At 40.8% G+C, this 22,643-nt stretch overlaps 1 protein-coding gene and 1 long non-coding RNA gene across 2 annotated transcripts; one reads left to right on the forward strand and one right to left on the reverse strand.

Annotated features, from left to right (window-relative positions):
* Positions 1 to 4,841: 4,841 nt before the first annotated feature.
* LOC127121811 (uncharacterized) lies at positions 4,842 to 7,800 on the reverse strand. Its single transcript, XM_051052246.1, has 2 exons — positions 5,158 to 7,800; positions 4,842 to 4,874 (listed from the first exon to the last, which is right to left on the reverse strand). Exons 1-2 carry the CDS (start codon positions 7,798 to 7,800, stop codon positions 4,842 to 4,844), a joined length of 2,676 nt encoding a protein of 891 aa, XP_050908203.1.
* A 6,299-nt stretch (positions 7,801 to 14,099) lies between these two features.
* On the forward strand, positions 14,100 to 14,818 carry LOC127117899 (uncharacterized). Its single transcript, XR_007802051.1, has 3 exons — positions 14,100 to 14,148; positions 14,221 to 14,480; positions 14,626 to 14,818. It is a non-coding gene; the product is annotated as an uncharacterized LOC127117899 (long non-coding RNA).
* The last annotated feature ends 7,825 nt before the right edge of the window (positions 14,819 to 22,643 follow it).

Raw genomic sequence — 22,643 nt, forward strand, 5'->3', positions numbered from 1 at the left:
GATATTGATCATCCAAAGGGAGTCTTGCAACTTGAGACTTGCGGGGAAAGACGGAAGATTTCCTTTTAATATTTCCACATGTCAAAGCAAAATTGTGTTTCTCAATATGTTGAAAAAATCTTTTTTGAGTTCAAAATTTCATTATTAACAAATGAATGACATTTTGCATAACAAAGAAAATCAGAGAAAAACAACAAATGATAGAATTTGATGGGCAAACTTGTATTTATTCAAGAATGGTAACACGCAAATGGCGTAGCTCCATGGAATGTTACAAATTTGAAAATGGCAATAGGGAAAGGTTTACATTGAATCACAATGACTACTACTATCCCTAATAACAATGACTCCATGAGACCTCGCTTCTGAAGGGAGTAACTAGATTGATCTTTCATTTTTTTGCTCTTCTGTGTTGATCAGTGACGAACCGATGCAGTCTATGCCTTTTGTCCCTAATTTTTGCCTGGATCGCCCTTTCGGGTTTTCAATCCACCGGGACGCTCCTTTTTGCCTAAGTCGCCCTTTCAGGTTTTCGACTTAGCGAGCTACCATTTTTTTTTATCCCTAACTTTTGCCTGGACCGCCCTTTCGGGTTTTCAGTCCACCAGGATTTGTCAGGTATAATATCTTTTGACTGCATCAGAGTTCATAGGGTGACTGAGCTCTTCGCCATCCATAGTTGTGAGAAATAGAGCACCTCCAGAGTATGCTCTCTTTACAACGTATGGGCCTTCATAGTTGGGAGTCCACTTCCCACGTGAATCTTTGTGTACTGGCAAGATCTTCTTGAGCACGAGATCTCCTTCCTTTAACTCTCGAGGACGGACCTTTTTGTCAAATGCCTTCTTGATTCGTTGATGGTACAATTGTCCATGGCACAGAGCGGTCATACGCTTCTCATCAATGAGGTTAAGTTGATCATAGTTGTTCTGGATCCATTCAGCTTCATCCAGCTTGGCCTCCATCAATATTCTCGTGGACGGTATCTCTACTTCGACTGGGAGAACTGCGTCCATCCCATACACTAAGGAGAATGGGGTTGCCCCTGTTGAAGTGCGGACTGAGGTCCGGTATCCATGCAAAGCAAAGGGGAGCATCTCGTGCCAATCCTTATAAGTTTTCACCATCTTTTGCAGGATCTTCTTGATATTTTTATTGGCGGCCTCAACAGCACCATTCATCTTTGGACGGTATGGAGAGGAATTATGGTGGTCAATCTTGAAACTCTCACATAATTCTGTCATTGTCTTATTGTTCAAGTTTGAACCGTTGTCGGTGATGATCTTGCTTGGGATTCCATAGCGGCAGATAATCTCCTTCTTGATAAAGCGAGCAACCACATGTCTCGTTACATTGGTGTAGGAAGAAGCCTCCACCCATTTAGTAAAGTAATCAATGGCAACCAGGATGAAGCGGTGACCATTGGAAGCCTTAGGTTCTATAGCACCAATCATGTCGATGCCCCACATTGAAAAAGGCCAAGGTGATGTCAAAATATTCAGCAGTGTTGGCGGTACATGCACCTTATCAGCATAAATTTGGCATTTATGACATTTTCTTGCATAGCTGAAACAATCGGACTCCATGGTCAACCAATAATAGCCAGCTCTCAAAAACTTCTTGGCCATGGCATGTCCATTAGCATGGGTTCCAAAGGATCCTTCATGAATCTCCTTGATTAACATGTCTGCTTCGTGTCTATCCACGCATCTGAGCAGAACCATGTCATGGTTTCTCTTGTAAAGCACATCATTGCTCAAAAAGAATTTGGACGATAACCTCCTCAGAGTTTTCTTATCCAACAATGTAGCATCTTCTGGATACTCTTGATTTAGAAGATATCGCTTGATGTCATGAAACCATGGTTTACCATCAGTTTCTTCTTCAATCAGCTGACAGTAAGCAGGCTCATCTCTTCGTTCGATTCGAATAAGCGGAGCTTCATTATGGAATCTGACTTGGTACATTGATGCTAATGTTGCCAAAGCGTCAGCCACTTGATTTTCTACTCTTGGGATGTGATGGAAAGTGATATCGTAGAAGTATTTTATCATCTTCACAACATGAGCGCGATACGAGATCAGCTTCGCATCGCGGGTCTCCCATTCACCTTTGACCTGATAGATCACCAAGGCTGAATCTCCATACACCTCAAGGATCTTGATTCGGAGATCAATTGCAGCTTCAAGACCAAGGATACAGGCTTCATATTCGGCGACATTATTTGTACAATCAAAGCACAACCTCGCTGTGAAAGGGGTAAAGCGACCATTGGGATTCATCAAAACAGCTCCCACACCATGACCACTGTAATTGGAAGAACCATCAAACGCGAGCTTCCATCGAGATCCTGGTTCTGGTCCTTCATCTGGGCCTGGGATCTCACAATCCTTTATCACCATTATATCCTCATCGGGGAAATCAAACTTCAATGGCTGATAGTCTTCAACTGGTTGATGAGCAAGATACTCTACTAACACACTTCCCTTGATTGCTTTTTGGGTTACGTACTGGATGTCGTACTCTGACAAAAGCATCTGCCAACGGGCAAGTCTTCCAGTCAAGGCAGGTTTCTCAAAGATATACTTTATTGGATCCATCTTCGAGATCAACAAAGTAGTATGGCAAATCATGTACTGCCTCAAACGACGAGCGGCCCATGCTAGCGAGCAACAAGTTTTCTCCAAAAGCGAATATCGACTTTCACAATCGGTAAACTTTTTACTCAGATAGTAAATAGCATGTTCTTTCCGACCAGTTTCGTCATGTTGCCCCAGCACGCATCCCATTGATCCTTCAAGCACAGTCATATACATGATTAATGGCTTTCCGGGGACAGGTGGAATCAAAATAGGAGGCTCTTGCAAGTAGTGACGAATCTTCTCAAAAGCATTTTAACAATCAGAATTCCATTCAACAACTTGGTCTTTTCGAAGCAATTTGAAGATAGGCTCACACGTGGTCGTCATGTGTGAGATAAACCTTGAGATGTAATTCAAACGTCCAAGGAAACCTCTGACTTCTCGCTCGGTGCGTGGAGCAGGCATTTCTTGTATAGCTCGGACCTTGTCAGGGTCTACCTCAATTCCTCGTTGACTAACGATGAAACCAAGCAACTTCCCTGAACGGACCCCGAATGTGCATTTTGTAGGGTTTAATCGTAATCTAAACTTTCTGAGGCGTTCAAACAGCTTCTTCAGATGGTTCATATGATCTTCTTCATTCTGAGATTTAGCGATCATGTCATCAACATAGACCTCTATCTCCTTGTGCATCATATCATGGAAGAGAGTGACCATAGCTCTTTGGTAAGTTGCCCCAGCATTTTTGAGACCGAAAGGCATTACCTTGTAGCAAAATGTGCCCCAAGGGGTAATAAAAGTGGTCTTCTCCATGTCATCTGGAGCCATCTTGATTTGATTGTATCCAGAAAAACCATCCATAAAGGAGAAGACAGCAAATCTTGCAGTATTGTCTACCAAAGTATCAATGTGTGGTAGAGGGAAATCGTCCTTTGGACTAGCTCTGTTCAGATCCCTATAGTCAACACACATCCTCACCTTTCCATCCTTTTTGGGCACAGGTACAATATTAGCTACCCATTGTGGGAACTTCTCCACTGCGAGAAAACCAGCGTCAAATTGTCGTTTGACTTCTTCACGAATCTTCAGAGCCATATCTGGTCTCGTTCTTCGGAGTTTCTGTTTTACTGGCGGGCATTCTGGCTGAAGCGGGAGCTTGTGCTCTACAATGTCGGTGTCCAAACCTGGCATATCCTGGTATGACCATGCAAATACATCCACATATTCTTGTAGTAGCTTAACCAGTCTCTCTTTGATGCTTGCTTCCAGCGTGGTACCGATTTTGACTTCTTTCTTCTCTTCCTCTGTGCCAAGGTTGATTGTTTCCACCGGTTCTTCATGTGGCTGAAGGGCTTTGGACTCGTGCTCGAGCAGCCTTGCCAGTTCGTCGGGGATGTAACAATCTTCTTCACCCTCCTCTTCCGCTTGGTAGATAGGGGAGTCAAAGTTATGAGAGGTAGTAAAGTCATTGGATTCAACGGGGTTATCGTTTATTCTGCATGTTTGAATGATTGATTTCTTTTAGAAAAGTAAAAATAAAAAATGCATAAATGAAATATATATTTTTTTGTTTTTGAAAAGATTGCCATTTTCTTAAAAGAAAGCAAAATAAATGAATAAGAATTTAACAAAATGTCTTTCATTCAATGATAATGATTATTTGAAAATGAAAAAGGGGCCCATACAACATGATCCATTAGCCTTGGGCAGAGCTAAGGATTTGAAAGGAAAAATACAACAATTATTACTTTGACAAGGGAAAAATCTCGGGGATCTCAACCGCCTTCCAGTTGTTCAAAGCTGTCTCACACCGGTAAACCAAACATGGCTCATCTTCATTTTCGGTGCTATCTCCAATTGCATTGACTTGATCTCCATGGATGAATCCTGTGCTAAGGAACACTTCCTGGATGCTTCGGGTGTTGTCCTTTGTAGAGACTCGGGCTCCTTTTACAGCGGAAGGCACATATCCCAGACCAAAGCGATCATGCTTCTCACGAATATTAATAAGTTGACCCCAACCTTCAGGGTTTCCTCCTTCAATGCTAGACTTTACGCTTTTCAGAGACGCGAAAGATGAACAAGCTTTCCCAACAGGGTCCTTCATCTCCACAAAAGTGGCATTGGCTATTTCAAGAGCTTGGAAAGAAGTTTCCAAAGCGTCCTCATCAGCCTCAATATATCTGAAGGATGAAAGGTGACTGACCACAAAGTCCTCCTCTCCAGAAATGATGATTAATTGATTGTCCACCACAAACTTCATTTTTTGATGTAAGGTGGAGGTGACTGCCCCTGTAGCATGAATCCAAGGACGTCCCAGTAAGCAGCTATACGCTGGATTAATATCCATGACTTGGAAATTAATCGGGAATACGTGAGGGCCAATCAATATGGGCAATTCAACCTCTCCAATCACGGTTCTTCTGGAACCATCAAAAGCTTTCACTACCAAGGCACTAGGCTTCATAGTTGGTCCTTGATAAGATAACTTGGCGAGTGTTCTCTTTGGCATAACATTCAGAGAAGATCCGGTATCAACCAACACTCTTGCCAAAGCATCATCTTTGCATTTTACCGAGATATGGAGGGCACGATTATGATTTTGTCCATCCTCAGGTAATTCCTCTCCACTGAAGCTCAAAGTGTTGCAAGCTGTGATGTTTGCAACCACTCCATCAAATTGGTCTACTGTTATACTTTGTGTTACATGAGCTTGTGCAAGCACCTTCAACAAAGCCTCCCTATGGGCTTGGGAACTCAATAACAGAGACAAAATAGAGATCTTAGATGGCGTTTGATGCAACTGGTCCACAACCTTGTAGTCACTTTTCTTGATCAACTTCAAGAATTCAACAGCATCTTCGGATTGGACCACTTCGGGTTCTTTAGTGGGAGCTACAACTGTTGATTCCTTGTTTGGCTCTTGAGGAGTCACATTGAATTCGGGCGCATAGACTCGACCACTACGGGTCATTCTGCTCATCCCTACAATATTGGTGACGTCTTCACTTATAGTTTCTGTCACCTCAGCGTCTGAACTTCCTTCAACAACCTTATCCACAACAGTAATCTCATATTTCCAAGGCACGACCTTGGTGCTCTCATACGGAAAGGGTGCGGGCATACATATTTCCACAGGCGACGGATGACTATCCTCAGGCGCCACCCTTCTGCTATAGTAAGGGATTTCCACTGGTTCAGGTAAATTGAAGCAAGGTTCAATTGCCAACACATCTTCATTCTTCACAGCACTGGATATTTGAAGCACTCCTTTATCCATTAAATCTTGAATATTGTCTCGTACCACCTGACAACCTCTTGGGTGTGTGGCACACTCTTCACAGTTGTCATGATCAACATTAACCAGGCCAGCTTCCACCAATCGGGCATGGAATGCTGCCAAAGGAGTCTTTACATCCTCCACCTTCTCAACCGTAACACCAACAGAAGCGTCTTCAATGGCGTTGACTTCAGGATTTCCATGGGGAGGAAGAGGATTGTTCTTCACATTCGGTCCCATGTCCTTACAAGACAAGACCTTGCTCTCAATCAATTCACGGACCCTATGTTTCAGAGCGTAGCAACCCTCTAGGTCATGCCCGGGGGCACCTTCATGAAAAGGACAGTGTGCATTAGGGTTGTACCATGGAGGAAGACGATCAGGTGGAGGTCCCATAGGTCTGGGAACCACCAAACCCTTTTGCAATAGGGAAGGATACAACTCAGTGTAGGACATTGGGATTGGATTGAAGGTCACCCTCTCCCCTTGTCTCCTATTTTGGTTCTGAGCATTCTGCCTCGGCGCTTGCGCTCTCGGTTGTTGATAAACAGGAGCTGCTGGTGCTTGTTGATAAGTTGGAGGAGCCGTAGCACGTTGTTGAACTGGAGCTGGTCGATAAACTGGAGGCGCTTGATAAGCCTGAGCAGGCTGTTGATTGAACGCAGGCGTCACAGCAGCTACGTATGGTTGCGGAGCATACTGGACGGGATACATGGGTGGTTGATAGGGAATTGGTTGTTGAATATATTGCTGAGGTGGATATTGTTGTGGTCTCCTTCTTGGAGGAGCTCTTCCTTGACCAGCAGTCACGACATTTGTTTCCCCTTCCTTCTTTCTAGGAAACCCTCCAGAGATCTTCTTTGGATTAGCATTTGAAATTCCAGCTACAGCCGCCAATTTGCCATTCCTTACACCATATTCAACACGAGCTCCTATAGCAACAAGCTCGGAGAATCCCAAGGAAGCACTTCCAACCATCTTCTCGTAGAATTGAGGCTGGACAGTGTCGATGAACAGTTCAGCCAATTCCTTCTCAGCTAGAGGTGGCTCAACTTGAGAAGCCAACTCCCTCCATCTCTGAGCGTACTCTTTGAAGGACTCCTTATCATGCTGAAACATGCTCTGCAGCTGTCTTCTGTCAGGCGCCATGTCCATATTATACTTGTAATGTTTTATGAACGCGTCTGACGGGTCTTGGAAACACCTGATCCTATTCTGATCCAAACTCAAATACCACTTGGAAGGAGCCCCACTTAAGTTGTCCTGAAAACAGTGGATCATTAGCTTGTCGTCATCCACGTGTGCAGCCATTTTGCGGTAATACATGATGAGGTGGCTTTTTGGACAAGTGTGCCCCTTGTATTTGTCGAAGTCCGGAGTTTTGAATTTTGCTGGAATCACCAACCCGGATACAAGGCACATTTCTTTGGCAGCAGATCCAAAGACGTGGTCTCCTTCTAGATCTCGGAACTTTTTCTCAAGGAGCTGCATGTTCTCCTTTACCTCCCTGAAATCCTCGAATCTCACTTCGTCACCAGCAACAGTTGAGCCGACAGTCTGATACATGTGGTTTTGATCTTCATAATGAGGAACATGCCTAGCATAGGCGGCTGGTGGAACCACAGTATGGATGACTGGACGTGCGTCAGTGTAAACTGGTAATGGCACAGCTTGTTGGACAGATTGCCCCATTTCGTGCACCACCTCCGCTCGGGGGACGAAGTCATAGGGTAGCCCATATAGAGGAAGGGTTAAGGGTAACGTTCTCTGAGGTGGGACTTCCACTGCTGGGCCCGTGGTCTCTGAAATCACGGTCGCTTGTGGAATCTCAAACCTGAAGGTTAAAGCTTGCAGCATCTCTCGCATCTGGGACATGCCTCCTTTGATTTCGTCTAGTTCAGCTCTAACTCGGGCGCTCTCTTGTTCTTGTTCAACCATTCTCTGTCTTGCTCTGGCGCGAGTATTATACTGGTGTTGAAAATTCAGCGTGAAACTGGTGGAAGAAAGGGCGGAGTGAGACTCTTTTTTTTTGAAAATGTATGAATGCATGTATGGATGCATTTGTTTGCAAAACTCTTAGTTATCTTTATTATTTATTCAAGCAATGTTAGAATATAAGAACAACATGTAATAATTGAGACCCAAAATGACAACTTCCATTAATTAAAATCAGTTTCGAATACAAAGGGATTTAACTTCAAGTACACACGATTCGAATACAAAAAGATTTAAACACCAATAATTCAAATTCAAGTACAAGTAAACTTAAGTTCTGTCTCAGCTCTTATGATTGTAGCCAGATCTGTGGTGAGCTCATTCATCATTTTCTTGATAAACTTGACGAAGTTGAAAACTTGAGGAGGCGTGTTTTCTGGACACATACACCAATCCGCTTCCTGGAGTTTTTCTGGGAGTTCCAACATATTGAGGTTAACAAACCTAGCTAAGTTGCGGAACTTGCCATTCCATTCAACATAGAGCTCTTGGAGTTTCTGGATGACCTTTTGATCTTCATCTAAGGTTGCTCTAGCCTCTATATACAACCTTTTCCAGTACACACAATCATTCTTTAGGAGTAAGTAGGCTGCATCACCTTCTTGGCTCTCCAAAACTGCAAACCTCCTAGTAGCTTCTTCCAACTGGTACCTGAGATGGTGACAGTTTCTTTCAGCTTCTTCCTTTTGGAGGATCTCGCGAGACAACTTTTCCTCGCACTTCTTCAGAGCGTCCCTCAAGTCACGGATTTGTGCCTCAAAGTCGAGCTTAATTTCTTTTTTATCCATAAGAGATTTATCCAACAGTCTCCCTAACTCACAGATCCTATACTCAGCTTTCTTGAGCTCTTCCTTCCTGGTTCGGATCACTGATGTGGAACCTAATAGGATATGATCCAGATCATCCTCCTGGTCTTCTAATAACCTGGCTCTCTTGTTGCTATCCTCAAGTTCTTGGGCTTTTCCCTTACGTTCCTCTTTCAAATTCTGATTTTCCAAGATAACTCGGTTCATCTGAATTCGTAATTCAGTATTCTCCACTTCGAGCTCCTTAACCTTAGTAACGAGTTTCTCCATGTCCTCAGGGAGTATGGGCTCGGGCTCAGGAGTTTTAGGAAAAGCTGGAGCCTTTAAGATATATGGCAACTGGATTTTCTCAACTCTTTCTTTCACCCATTGCGTGTAAGGTTCTTTGGCAAGAATGTTTCTTTTTCCAAACTCTTTACCCTTTCTTACAACCTTTAACCAAGCCTTTCGTACTGCTCTTACATCAGGATTGCTTGCTCGGATGTCAGAGAGCACAAATGGCTGTAAGTCTTTTGCGTCGGGAGGACCATCCATGGAGTAACCGTGTTGTAATTGAGATAACATAGGGTTATAGTTGATGCAACCCTTGGTGCCCAACAACGGTACATTAGGAAATTCCCCACAACTGACTATAATGTTTGGGGTTTCCCACTCTCGGATATACCATCTGATGGAACTTGCGGTGAGAGAAGCTAATTTTTGAGGAGACTTAAGTTCTTTTGCCACAAAAGGACCTTCTTCAGGCATGTGTTGCATGAACCAAGTGTAAAGCAAATGAGCACAACACAACAACATTCCACCCCTCTTTTCATGTCGAGCGTGAAGGGCGTAGTAAATATCAGCTAAGAGAAATGGTACTGGATTGCCAGAGAGAAAGACTTCTATGGCCACTTGATCCACAAATTTTTCAACATTTGGGAATAACACAATCCCATGGATCAATAAAGCCACCACAGCATAGAATGCATTCCAATTTCCACTTTTCTTGAACTTTAGAGCTAAATCCTCCAAAAACATCGCGGCAAAACCTTTGCAACCCCCTTTTTCAGCCCAATTGTCTCGAACCGTCGGGACATTGATGCTTAGGGCCGAAGCTATCTTCTTTGGGCCCATATCTTCTTCGAGCTTTGGAAACGGATTAAAATCTTTCAACTTGAGTCCCACGATCCTCTCAACTTCTTCCAAAGTAGGAGCTAGCTGGAAATCAGCGAATGTGAAACAACGCAGAGGGGGATCATAATATTGTGCCAGAGAGCCGATAATTCCATAGTCAACTTTCTTATTTAGAAGGCTCAAAATTTTCCCATAGTTTTTTCCGAACTCATCACGTCTGCTGAGAGACAAATCAGAGATCAAACTCTTCAGACTGTCCAACTTAGGTTCCTTGTACTTAAGCGTGAAAGTGTGTCTTATTGAAGTTGTCATTTTCAAGTTCTCAATTCCTGAAACAAATAAGAGACAACTAAGAGCTTGCTTTTTATGATGTTGATGCAATGTATGAATGTAATGCATTTTTGTATAGGTTCAATAGGCTTAAGGCATGGATAAGTCTGATTGCTTTGTATAGAACATGGTTCTCACCAGGTATGGTCTAAGTTTTTTTTTTTTAAAAAAAGGTTCCTAGAGTCATGAATCCATTAGACTGTTTGCTACCTGCGGCAACTTACTTGCCGGGCATCAACTCCATCTAAAGAATCTACTCTAAGTGAGGTTCTCGCATCGATCCAACGAGAAATACATCTCGCCGACCCACACTACGCAACCATCTTTCCTAGTTGGGTAAAGAACTAAGGTTCTACAAATGGTTCTTAGAGTCATGGATCCTAAAGAAAACATCGAAGCTTACGACAACTTACTTGCCGAGCGACAACATCCTCTCAAGAATCTACTCTAAGTAAGGTTCTCGTACCGACCCAACGAGAAATACATCTCGCGGACCCGTACTACTCAACCTCGTCCTATCTTATGTTTTTACTCGAGACTCGGATAAAAAGTCTTTCCCACAAGGTTTGCAATCAGAGTGTCCAAGTACCAAACCATAATCGAACCAATACAACAGATTCATATCAATATGACAATAGAGATAGTAAAAACAATAAAGAAAAGCCACATAGGTAAACAAACAAAGGCACACAAACGACCTAACTAGGCTTGACTCACTTAGGGATGGGGTGTCCCCAGCAGAGTCGCCATCTGTCGCACCTCGAAAAATGATGGGAGACACGACCTATGCGAAGCGCGATCGCACGCTCGCAATGATGGACTGAACAGAGTCGCCACCGAACTTTATTTATTCCCAAAAATGGGGAAAGGGAAAATATCGATAAAACCCCTAAAAGAAAGGATAAGATATGGTCATCACAACCAATATCAGGGTTCGGGAGTCGATTACGCAAGGGGAAGGTATTAGCACCCCTCACGTCCGTTGTACTCAACGGGAACCATTAGGTTAGTTGTGTGCATTAGTGTTAGTTGAAATATTAGGCTTTTCGATTTATTAGGTGGGAAAGAAAGAATAGAAGAGAGAAGAAATGTTTTTTGGATTTTTGACGAAGGACTAAACCTAAGTTTTTTATTAGTGGGCCTGACAAGATTTATAAATCCTGCTCCTACGTATCTCAAAAGAGAAATCAAGGCTTACGTAGTTCTGAGTAGAAAATGTTTGTTTGATGGTCGATTTTAGCGAAAGCTATAATGTATTAATCGACGAAAACATTGTTTTACCCAAAACAGATGAGGAGTGGACGCCTACCACACATCGAACGAATTTATAAATCTACATTCGGCAAAGCGTCATCTATCTCTACTCAACAATCGTGGCCGAAACATTGTTTTGTATCACTTAAGACAATATATCTTTTGTTTATGAAAAAGGTTTTCTGATTAGTCGTACGGCGGCGAGAAAAGAGTTTGATTGGTTGGATGTATTTTGAATGATGGCGAGGACTTGGATGAGCGAGATATACATCTCGAATCCTAGTCTCAGGAGTGCACGGTATACACCATGTTCCATTTCCATCTTTATTGAAAAAGTATTAAGGTAGGAATTAGGTATTTTGAAGTTTGAAAGACGAGTACTTGTGACTTGCAAGCTCTTACAGCTTGGGTCTAGTACTCGGGACTACGTCTGGACATTCCACCCAGGCAGTCTGTTTCTTTCCAATATTGCTAAGAAAATGATTCGAATATTTACGAAAGTTTTGGAGGGAAGACGAATATTTATGGCTTGCAAGCTCTTACAGCTTGAGCCTAATATTCGGGATTACGATTGGATATTCCCTCCAGGTAATCTTTTTCTTCCAACTTTATTAAGAAGAGGTTTTGAATATTGGAGTGTTAAAGAGAAGACGAATATTAACGGCTTGCAAACCCTTACAGCTTGAGCCTAATATTCGGGATTATGACTGGATATTCCCTCCAGGATAATCTTTTTCTTCACGTTTTATTTGGAAAATGATTTGAATATTTGAGTGTTTAAAGAGAAGACAAATATTAACGGCTTGCAAGCTCTTACAGCTTGAGCCTAATATTCGGGATTACGACTGGACATTCCATCCAGGTAATCTTTTTCTTCCAACTTAATTAAGAAAATGGTTTAGATATTCATAACTATTTTGGAGAGAAGACGAATATTTATGACTTACAAGCTCTTACAGCTTGGCGCCTAATATTCGGGATTACGACTGGACATTCCATCCAGGTAATCTTTTTCTTCACGTTTTATTAAGAAGGTGATTTGAGATATTTACGGCTATTTTGGAGAGAAGACGAATATTTATGACTTGCAAGCTCTTACAGCTTGAGCCTAATATTCGGGATTATGACTGGATATTCCCTCCAGGATAATCTTTTTCTTCACGTTTTATTTAGAAAATGTCTTGAATAATAAATTAAAATAATCAAAGTATAGAGGTTTGAAATTATTGAAAGTTAAGTTGATGTTGCTTAAGAGCTTATTGTAAGAAGGCCCAAGAGTAAGCCATGTGAGGTTGATGGCGATGCTTAAAAGCAATCGACTTACAAGGGTATGGAAATGGGCTCGACGTTGAATCGAGAATTAGGTGATTTACTTTTATTATTTTTTTGAATGGTTTTTCTTTTCACCAAGGAAAATGAGATGATTTACCATGATTGTAACATACCTCACACATAAAATCAATAATTCGTACAAATGAATGGACAAGCACAAATATAATAATTCTCGTAAATCCCAAAATAAATAAATAATTGCCTAAATAATATTTAAAAAAAAAAAGAATAAATAAAATAAATGATAAGAGAAACATGTTAATTGATTAAATAAGAAGACTATATAATTAAATATGAGTTATTAATAATAATAATAGTAAAGATTTAATTGTTAAATAAAACTTTATTTAAATTAAATAGAATTTGTTTTTTTTTATTTTTGAAAGAAAAGGAAAAGAAATAAAAGAAATAATAGAGTTTGATGATGAGGACACGTGGGGAATAAACCCCTCCAATTCCAACGGTCACATGGGGTGACCGAGAAAATGGCCATTAATGCAGAAGGAGAAACAAAACGGTAGTCCTCCTTGGGCAGTGGGATAAGAGTCATCATCAATGACCTTAAAGCCTTGATGAGATCCACATAAAACCAACAGACAGCGAAAGCACTCACCTCCACCTTAAACTCACTCTCTCTCTGCTTGAGACATTCGTCTCCTCCCTCACTCAAAACAAATAGCAAACTCACAGGGAAAAACCTAAACCATTACTCCTAACACAAACCAAACTCAGCACGACAAGCACGCAAAGGCAAACAAACATCACCAAAATCAAAGAAAACTAAACAAACAGGGGTCGACCTTGAATACCGAAGAACAAGAAGGAACAATCACTTACAGAGAAGTGAATCAAGCATGGAAAAACATTACACATACATTCAGAATTGAAAAATGAAAACGAAGAAGGGGCGAGAAAGCTACCGGATCGGGATACTTTGGAGACAAATGAACAAGTATATGATCTCCTACGCTTCTAATTTCTTCGAGTCCAACTGTAAATCTTTCCTTCTTCGTTATTGAACAGTAGCGGTCGAATTCCCTTCGTGTTCAGTAGTGGCGGCTGGAAATCAATAGGGTTTCGATTAGAATTCGTTTAGGGTTTTTTCGTCGTATTCGATTCCTCTAGGGTTTATTTTAAATTGTAGCCGCTCCTCCCCTTTTTTCTTTTCTGAACAGTATCCCCTCTTTTATACCCATCTTACTAGGGTTTCAGATTGGCTTACGGTAATTAAAAGGGTATGCTCTTGGGAGTGCTTTAAGGTGCTCAGTTTGTTTGCCTCAATTTTGTACTCAATCTGAAGAGGTAATACGATCCTATGCTTTCTTGCTTTGAATTTGTCTCAATTCCTTTTTTGGATTACTGGTGGAATTTTTACCGCCTTGCTGAGTTAACTTGTCTTATTACTGCAGTGAAACGCGAGCAAATGAATGGAGAGGTGTCTTTGCAATGCATTGAGGTTCGGTGTTGCTTTACGACGAGTGCAGGTCTTTCGCGTTAATGCTGTGATTTTGTGTTGTTATTGTAGCAGTTCTGCAAGCTCTTAGCAAGGGAAGTATCCTGTCAACACTCAGCTCTTGTTTAATCAGGCACTTATTCTTGTGAAGGAAGTTCTATTTGAGCCCGCCAAAAACCAAGATGCTATGTTCTTCCTTCCTTTTCCTTTGTCTCTCGGAGAAGCTTGGGCTGACACTTGATCCTTGCTCAGCATCACGAAGAGTCTCCTTTGAATCATAGAGCTCAGAAGGTTGAATTTCCTGCAAAGGTCTACAATGGGCAGTCACAGGTTTTGTAAGATATTTTCTATGACTCTCTGGGCTTGTTACATTGGCAATGCCAGCCATCGGGAATCTCCGTCTATCTCGACTAGGAGACCCGCTTTTTGATTTTACATTTGAGACATCTGAATCAACTTTACTATGTGCAACTTCAACAGGTACAGGAGGAATGGCTGCAATTGATTTGCCAAAGAATTCTTCATAAAGAGGTGTTTGGAGCTTGTTCAGTTCGAATGCCTTGTCATCCGATTGCAAGAGTCCCTGACTGAACTGCGTGATATTGAATGAGATTCCTGATACTCGCATGTGATGAATGGATGCAGTAACAAGTCTGATGCAGAAGGTGTTAAATCCGGTTCCTTGTGAAGGTATTTCAGCAAAAAAGTCCTTTGCCTCAGTAGACAGTTGTTCAGGTATTGGTGGATGAGATCTAGTTGTCCCAATGTAGAAAAGAGTTGACACGGTCATCTCTGCAGCACCAACTCCAAGAACAAGTTTTGGATTTTGTTTGACACTTAATGCCAGTCATAAACTTGTGAAGAGTTTTACAAGGTACTGTTGCAAGACGGCATTTTTAAGTCGACAATGGTATGCGAACAATGGTTATGTTATATGCTGCAAACTTGCTTTTTTTGTGAGTTTTGAAATTTAAACTTGTCCTTCTTTATTGGTTTCAGGTGATACCGTAACTGCAAGTACTTCATCCTGAATTTTGGGTGACGGCGGTTGAAACATTGGCAGGTGTGTCAAGGAGCAAGGAATATTGGTTCTCAATAATGCCATTACCTGCTGCACTGTATCAATAGAAAAGCACCCGGGACTATGCAGAGGAGAGTTTTTTTTGCAATCCACAATAAACCTCCAAGTTGAAACCTTCAATCTCCACAGGAAAATCTCTCAATAGAACTTAGTGGTCTGGGAAGTATGATGACCTCCTCTCTAAATGCTGCTACCACTCATGTGATGAATTTTGTCAAAGGCTAGGCATTCCAAAACCTCCAGGTTTGCGGACATCGGTGATATTGTTCCGGCAAGCAAAAACAGAGATGGAAACCTTCCAGTTCTATTACAGTACAGACGAGTTAAAGTCTGTGTCCTTCAAACTAGCTTGGAGGAAAATGCACATCATAAGTTCTTGAGGTTACCACGAGACCTTGCTGAGAGGCAATTGGCTGCACAGTTAGCTTACCGCACACGACAACGACACCCTCAATTCGCTTTGAAGTCTTCTGTCAAAACTCACTTTGAGTCTCTAAGTGACATTTCACATTGCCAGCTCTTTTGTGTATGATTAATAGGTTAACATCCCATTTCAATAGCTTTCCTCCAGCAATCCTCAGATTTGATAAAGGCACCTCGTGCAATATTTCTCGAAGAACATCTCTACATGGTCGTGAAGAATCAAGTTCAACGGAAGAATCCAATGTTGAAGAAGAAAATGGAGCATAAAGTTCCTCCAAACACCTCAAAGCAAACAATTCCTTTGTATTTTCACAAAATCATCATGCCTAACAGGTGCAGCATCAACCAAACCTTGCAGAGTGGATAAGGGAATTTCTTTGAAACCTGTAAAGGATTCAATTATCCAGTGCCATGGAAGTGATGCAAGTGGTTCATCTTTACTGTCCATGAGTGAGTCTAACCAAAAGGTTTTGAATTGCGTTGTTTGAGAATTGTTCTCAAAGCAATGAAAGCGCTATTAGGGGAGTGAATGAATGTGAGAAAAACCAGCAGCAATGGTGCGAAGAATTGAATGAAATGAACGGAATGCGATTTTGAAAGTTTGATTCAGCTTGCTTCTAGTTTGGCTTGCTGCATTTTGTTCTACTGTTTCGGTAGCGGTTTCGGCAGCTGCGTGCGGCTTGTTGTTGGTGTATTGTCGTTGTTGTAGCTACTGTGTTTCCTGTGCTGCATTTTTACCTTTCAATTTTACATTGTCATTCACTGCTATTGTTCGCGTAACAGCATGTTTTTTTTTTGTTTTGCAGCAGCTTGGGCAATGTCTCTCTTATGTTGCTTCCGGTACATGGCAGTCCAGATAAGCTTGGATGGATTCAACTTGTTATGGAAGTACCTCCTTGGGAGACAGCAAAAATTGTCTTTGCAGCAGCTACTTGACCTTCTTCAGAACTGGACTTTAGTAGATTGAGCAAAGGAGGAATGTATCCTTCAAGCAAAACTTTCACATTTAATTCATTTTCTTTACAAAGTGAGCCCAAAAGAGTTGCTGCCTGGATCTTCACATTCAACGAACCTGACTGGAGAAGGGAAACAAGCACTGGAACTGTCTGAGAATGAGATCCAACAACACCAAATGCATTCTCACTCATATCTATAAGATCCAATAACTGCCTTAAGGAATGCTTTTTTTTCATGCACAGAAGACGAGCTCTGGCGCAGCTGTTCAATGCATTGGGCAACACTAGCCAATGTCCATTATGTAAATTTGTAAGCTTAGAAAAATCCCATGATTTGTAATGAATATAACACTGGATATGAATGAAAATTGGTGTCCTTGTAGCGAGACATAGTCGTCCTTTTCCTTAGAACTTCCAAGTATTCATGTGATGGGATACTTTATCCACATGTCATGTAAATGGATGAATGTCGTAATTGAAATATGAATGAATATGTGTATGGATGAATGGAAGCTTTCCAATGTGAATGAAATAATGTGAATGCCAATTTGAACATGATAATATAAAAATAAAATTGTGAATGCAAATTTGAACATGATATATAATAATAAAAGATGGTATATAGATGGAAATCTCCTTGAAAGGGAAAATGATGTTCCATGAGAGACAAAACATGGATTGAATTTAGACATGAGAATGACATTCCAATTGATTCTATCAAAATGTATCAAAACATCTAAAGTCAAATGGAGAGATAAAAATCTAATGATCATGGAACGGCAAGTAGTGGCAATGTCTAAACAATCCGTGTAGGTGGATAGATTCGTGACCAGGTGAAATGGTCATGAGGAGAAGAGAAAATGAGTGATCGATGGAAAAAAACTTCAGGACCAAAATCGGGGTATGACAGTTGCCCCTATTTAAGCGTGTTCAACTAGAGAGTATGAAGCAGGACACTCTTCATATGATCATAGTAGGAGATGGTTAAATACTAAGAAGACCCGAATTTTGATCCTGAATCCTTTTGACATGATGTGATATGATATGATATGCATGGATGCCAGATTCTTTATTTCTTTGATTTTATCTGTTAGGGACACGGTGAATCCTTAACAGGAGATGCTACTTGACAGACCAATCTGTGGGGAATACTGATGGTCCACAGGGAGACAGACAAATAGTAAAAACAGCTCGCTGGGGATAACAATCCTGTTGGGGAGTCAGACACACACTGGAGAGTACTCAAAGTGAAACTCGATGAACGACACTTAGAATACAAGATATTTTGGCAGTAAGTTCACACATGACTTACTAAACCCGAATAAGAAAAATTTCTACAACAGGTTCATACATGACCTGGCAACATTGGAACAAAAGGTTCAGCAACAGGTTCATACATGACCTGACAATACTGGAATAAAAGCTCAACAACAGGTTCATACATGACCTGACAATACTGGAATAAAAGCTCAACAACAGGTTCATACATGACCTGACAATACTGGAATAAAAGCTCAACAACAGGTTCATACATGACCTAACAATGTTGGGGAATATCAAGAATTTCTGACAGTAGGTTCAGACATGACCTAACAAACTCAGAAAAGTTCAAAAAGAGTATATCAACAGGTTCATACACGACCTGATGACAAACTTGAATACTTTGAGAAAATTTCCACAACAAGTTCATACATGACTTGCCGACACTGGAATAAAAGGTTCAGCCACAGGTTCATACATGCCCTGGTAAAACTGGAATAAAGGCTTAACAGCAACGGGTTCATACATGACCTGACAATGCTGGAGAGTATCAAGAAGTTCTGACAGCAGGTTCAGACATGACCTAACAAACTCAGAAAAATTCGAAAAGAGTATATCAACAGGTTCATACATGACCTGATGACAAACTGAATACTTTGAGAAAATTTCCAGAACAAGTTCATACATGACTTGATGACATTGGAACAAAGGCTCAACAGCAACGGGTTCATACATGACCTGACAATGCTGGAGAATATCAAGAATTTCTGACTGTAGGTTCAGACATGACCTAACAAACTCAGAAAAATTCAAAAAGAGTATATCAACAGGTTCATACATGACCTGATGACAAACTTGAATATTTTGAGAAAATTTCCAGAACAAGTTCATACATGACTTGACAACATTGGAAAGATTCTTCAAAAACAGGTTCAGACATGACCTGAGAATAATGGAATAAAAGCTTAACAGCGACAGGTTCATACATGACCTAACAATGCTAGAACATCCAAAGAATTTTCAACAGCAGGTTCAAACATGACCTGATAAAACAAGAACATTCAAAGAATTTTCAACAACAAGTTCATACATGACCTGACAACACTTGACTATTCAGAGAGTATTCAATTAACAGGTTCAAACATGACCTGACAAAACTGGAAAAAATCAAAGGGAGTTTTATCAATAGGTTCATACATGACCTGAGATCACTTGGAAAAAATAAAAAGGAGTTTTACCAATAGGTTCATACATGACCTGAGAATATTGGAAAACATACAAAACAAGTTTCAACAATAGGTTCATACATGACCTGACGTCACTTGGAAAAAAAATCAAATGGAGTTTTACCAATAGGTTCATACATGACCTGAGAATATTGGAAAACATACAAAGGAACATCATTGGAGCTTTCTAACACGAAGAACCTCCAAGCTTCTGGAAATTCCTCAAGATGATAAGTCATACATGACTTTCACGGAACCATCAGGAAAGACAGGGTAATTAAACTTTCTGTACGTGCCAACAACAATTGGACTTTGAAAATGACTGCGAAAACCGGGTGTTGGTTTAAGGGCACCAAAGACAAACCAGAATTAGAGGTCAAAGGATATAGGATCAACAACAAGACCTAGGTCAATGCAAAATGAGCACGAAGTACATTTCGGCTATGCATGATTTGGATTTTGCTTATATGCATGATGTATGAATGATCATGAAATGCAAATGCTGACAATATACAGACTGAACATTAGGGAAAGCTTTATGGAGGTACTGAATCTTCAACACCAATAACTCAACCAAAGGAGTGAGTAAATGCATCAAAGGAGGATCTATCAAGCTGAATAGTTACAACTGGCCCAATAATCCTTCCAGAGAATGATAAATTTGTGCTCTCTGGAGATAGATATTGATCATCCAAAGGGAGTCTTGCAACTTGAGACTTGCGGGGAAAGACGGAAGATTTCCTTTTAATATTTCCACATGTCAAAGCAAAATTGTGTTTCTCAATATGTTGAAAAAATCTTTTTTGAGTTCAAAATTTCATTATTAACAAATGAATGACATTTTGCATAACAAAGAAAATCAGAGAAAAACAGCAAATGATAGAATTTGATGGGCAAACTTGTATTTATTCAAGAATGGTAACACGCAAATGGCGTAGCTCCATGGAATGTTACAAATTTGAAAATGGCAATAGGGAAAGGTTTACATTGAATCACAATGACTACTACTATCCCTAATAACAATGACTCCATGAGACCTCGCTTCTGAAGGGAGTAACTAGATTGATCTTTCATTTTTTTGCTCTTCTGTGTTGATCAGTGACGAACCGATGCAGTCTATGCCTTTTGTCCCTAATTTTTGCCTGGATCGCCCTTTCGGGTTTTCAATCCACCGGGACGCTCCTTTTTGCCTAAGTCGCCCTTTCAGGTTTTCGACTTAGCGAGCTACCATTTTTTTTTATCCCTAACTTTTGCCTGGACCACCCTTTCGGGTTTTCAGTCCCCCAGGATTTGTCAGGCATAGTATCTTTTGACTGCATCAGAGTTCATAGGGTGACTGAGCTCTTCGCCATCCATAGTTGTGAGAAATAGAGCACCTCCAGAGTATGCTCTCTTTACAACGTATGGGCCTTCATAGTTGGGAGTCCACTTCCCACGTGAATATTTGTGTACTGGCAAGATCTTCTTGAGCACGAGATCTCCTTCCTTTAACTCTCGAGGACGGACCTTTTTGTCAAATGCCTTCTTGATTCGTTGCTGGTACAATTGTCCATGGCACAGAGCGGTCATACGCTTCTCATCAATGAGGTTAAGTTGATCATAGTTGTTCTGGATCCATTCAGCTTCATCCAGCTTGGCCTCCATCAATATTCTCGTGGACGGTATCTCTACTTCGACTGGGAGAACTGCGTCCATCCCATACACTAAGGAGAATGGGGTTGCCCCTGTTGAAGTGCGGACTGAGGTCCGGTATCCATGTAAAGCAAAGGGGAGCATCTCGTGCCAATCCTTATAAGTTTTCACCATCTTTTGCAGGATCTTCTTGATATTTTTATTGGCGGCCTCAACAGCACCGTTCATCTTTGGACGGTATGGAGAGGAATTATGGTGGTCAATCTTGAAACTCTCACATAATTCTGTCATTGTCTTATTGTTCAAGTTTGAACCGTTGTCGGTGATGATCTTGCTTGGGATTCCATAGCGGCAGATAATCTCCTTCTTGATAAAGCGAGCAACTGTAGCACCTCAAATTTGCACCCCACCTTTTGTACATACATTTCATATTAGGTCATTAACATAACCTGGTCCACTGCATAACATTGCATTGTCCATTTGCTCAAGTGCAAGCCATTCAGAAGAATTAGGTCAAACTGGTCAGGAGAATCAGTCAAACAAGCAAGCATGTGCCATTTTCATTGGGACAAAGCCCTATGGTTGATTTATCAAGTGCATATGGTCTAAGGATCATTGTGAAGTGGTTTGGCCAAAGATTGGATGCTCAGAAGTCATCAGTCATTGTTCAGTCAACCAGAAACCCTAGAAAGTCAACTGTGGTCAAGTGTGCCTGATTTTATGGATTGGAAGGTGTGAGATGGTTTGAAAGGCCTCATTCATGTCCATATAAGTCTCATTTGACATATCAAAGACCAAGGTTGAAGAATTGGAGGTCAGACAAGAAGTTTCCTAAAATGGCAGGTGACCTGTAATTTCAGTTGCCCAAAATGGAAAGTTTTTCTCCTCAAAATTACTTCATCATACAAGCTTCAAATGGAATTTTGTCCAAAATGAAAGTTGAAGATCTTGATCTCACCATTCCAAAAAGTCCAAGAACTTGAAATTCCCATGTGTGGTTGGCAAGATATGGTCCAGTCATTTTCCAAAAATGCCCGAAATCAAAGTGCCATAACTTTCACATGGAATGGCCAAATTGGATGGTTTTTCTTTGAGCAAACCACATTTGATATGTACTTTCATAATCCATCATCACATTTTGCCAAAAGCCTTCACATAAAAAGGTCAATTTTCAAGTGCACTAATTAAAAACCAAGGGCAAAATGGTCCAAAACTCAAAATACATGGAATTTTGGCATGGGACTTTTTGCAATACCTTCCAAATGTCATTTTTGACTTGTTTGAACCAAGTTTGGGCAGAAAAAGTGGCTGCATCATGAAAGGGCATTTTGGCCAAAGCTTGAAAAATTGCACATTAACACTAATCTTTGCCATTTGCTTAATCTTAATTAATTTTGGATTAGGAAGTGGTATATATTGCTAATTATAACTGTTTTCACTAAGCACTAATCATATTTTCAGATTCATCACCAAAAAATCACAAATTCTCTCACTTTCTCCATTTTCACATCTTCACTTTTTCATCAATTTTCCAAGATTTCATCATTGCTTTTGCCTTGTTTTCCATTGATTCTTCATGTGCAGGTGATATTGAATTTCTGTTGACGCATTTGGAGGTGTAAATCGAGCAAAAACTCCGGCTGCTACAAGCTTCATCTTCCATGGCAGCTGCGAAAATCCTTGGTTCGTGCACCTTTGAGCTAAGAGTTCATCACCATACACCTTCTTGAGCTTACTACATCATCTGTTTCATCGAATCGGAGCAAAATACGCAAGGATTTCACACTGTGCTTCAAGAAGGTGAGTTTTTCGAATCTTCCAATTCTTGCAATTGCCATATGGATTCAGTAGATCTTTGAACGTAGAACGTATTGGTGCTTGAATCGTTTAATTTCATCCACTAATTATCAAGATATTTGA

The sequence above is a fragment of the Lathyrus oleraceus genome, chromosome 2, assembly GCF_024323335.1.
Source record: "Lathyrus oleraceus cultivar Zhongwan6 chromosome 2, CAAS_Psat_ZW6_1.0, whole genome shotgun sequence".
NCBI lineage: Eukaryota > Viridiplantae > Streptophyta > Magnoliopsida > Fabales > Fabaceae > Lathyrus > Lathyrus oleraceus.

Bases quoted from the DNA above. Each gene is read 5' to 3' on its own strand.
- LOC127121811 (XM_051052246.1), bottom strand. From the start codon at position 7,800: ATGGTTGAACAAGAACAAGAGAGCGCCCGAGTTAGAGCTGAACTAGAC. The intron at 4,875-5,157 runs GTAAAATGCAAA...TTCATGCTACAG, and splicing joins ATCGTGCCCTCCATATCTCG to GGGCAGTCACCTCCACCTTA.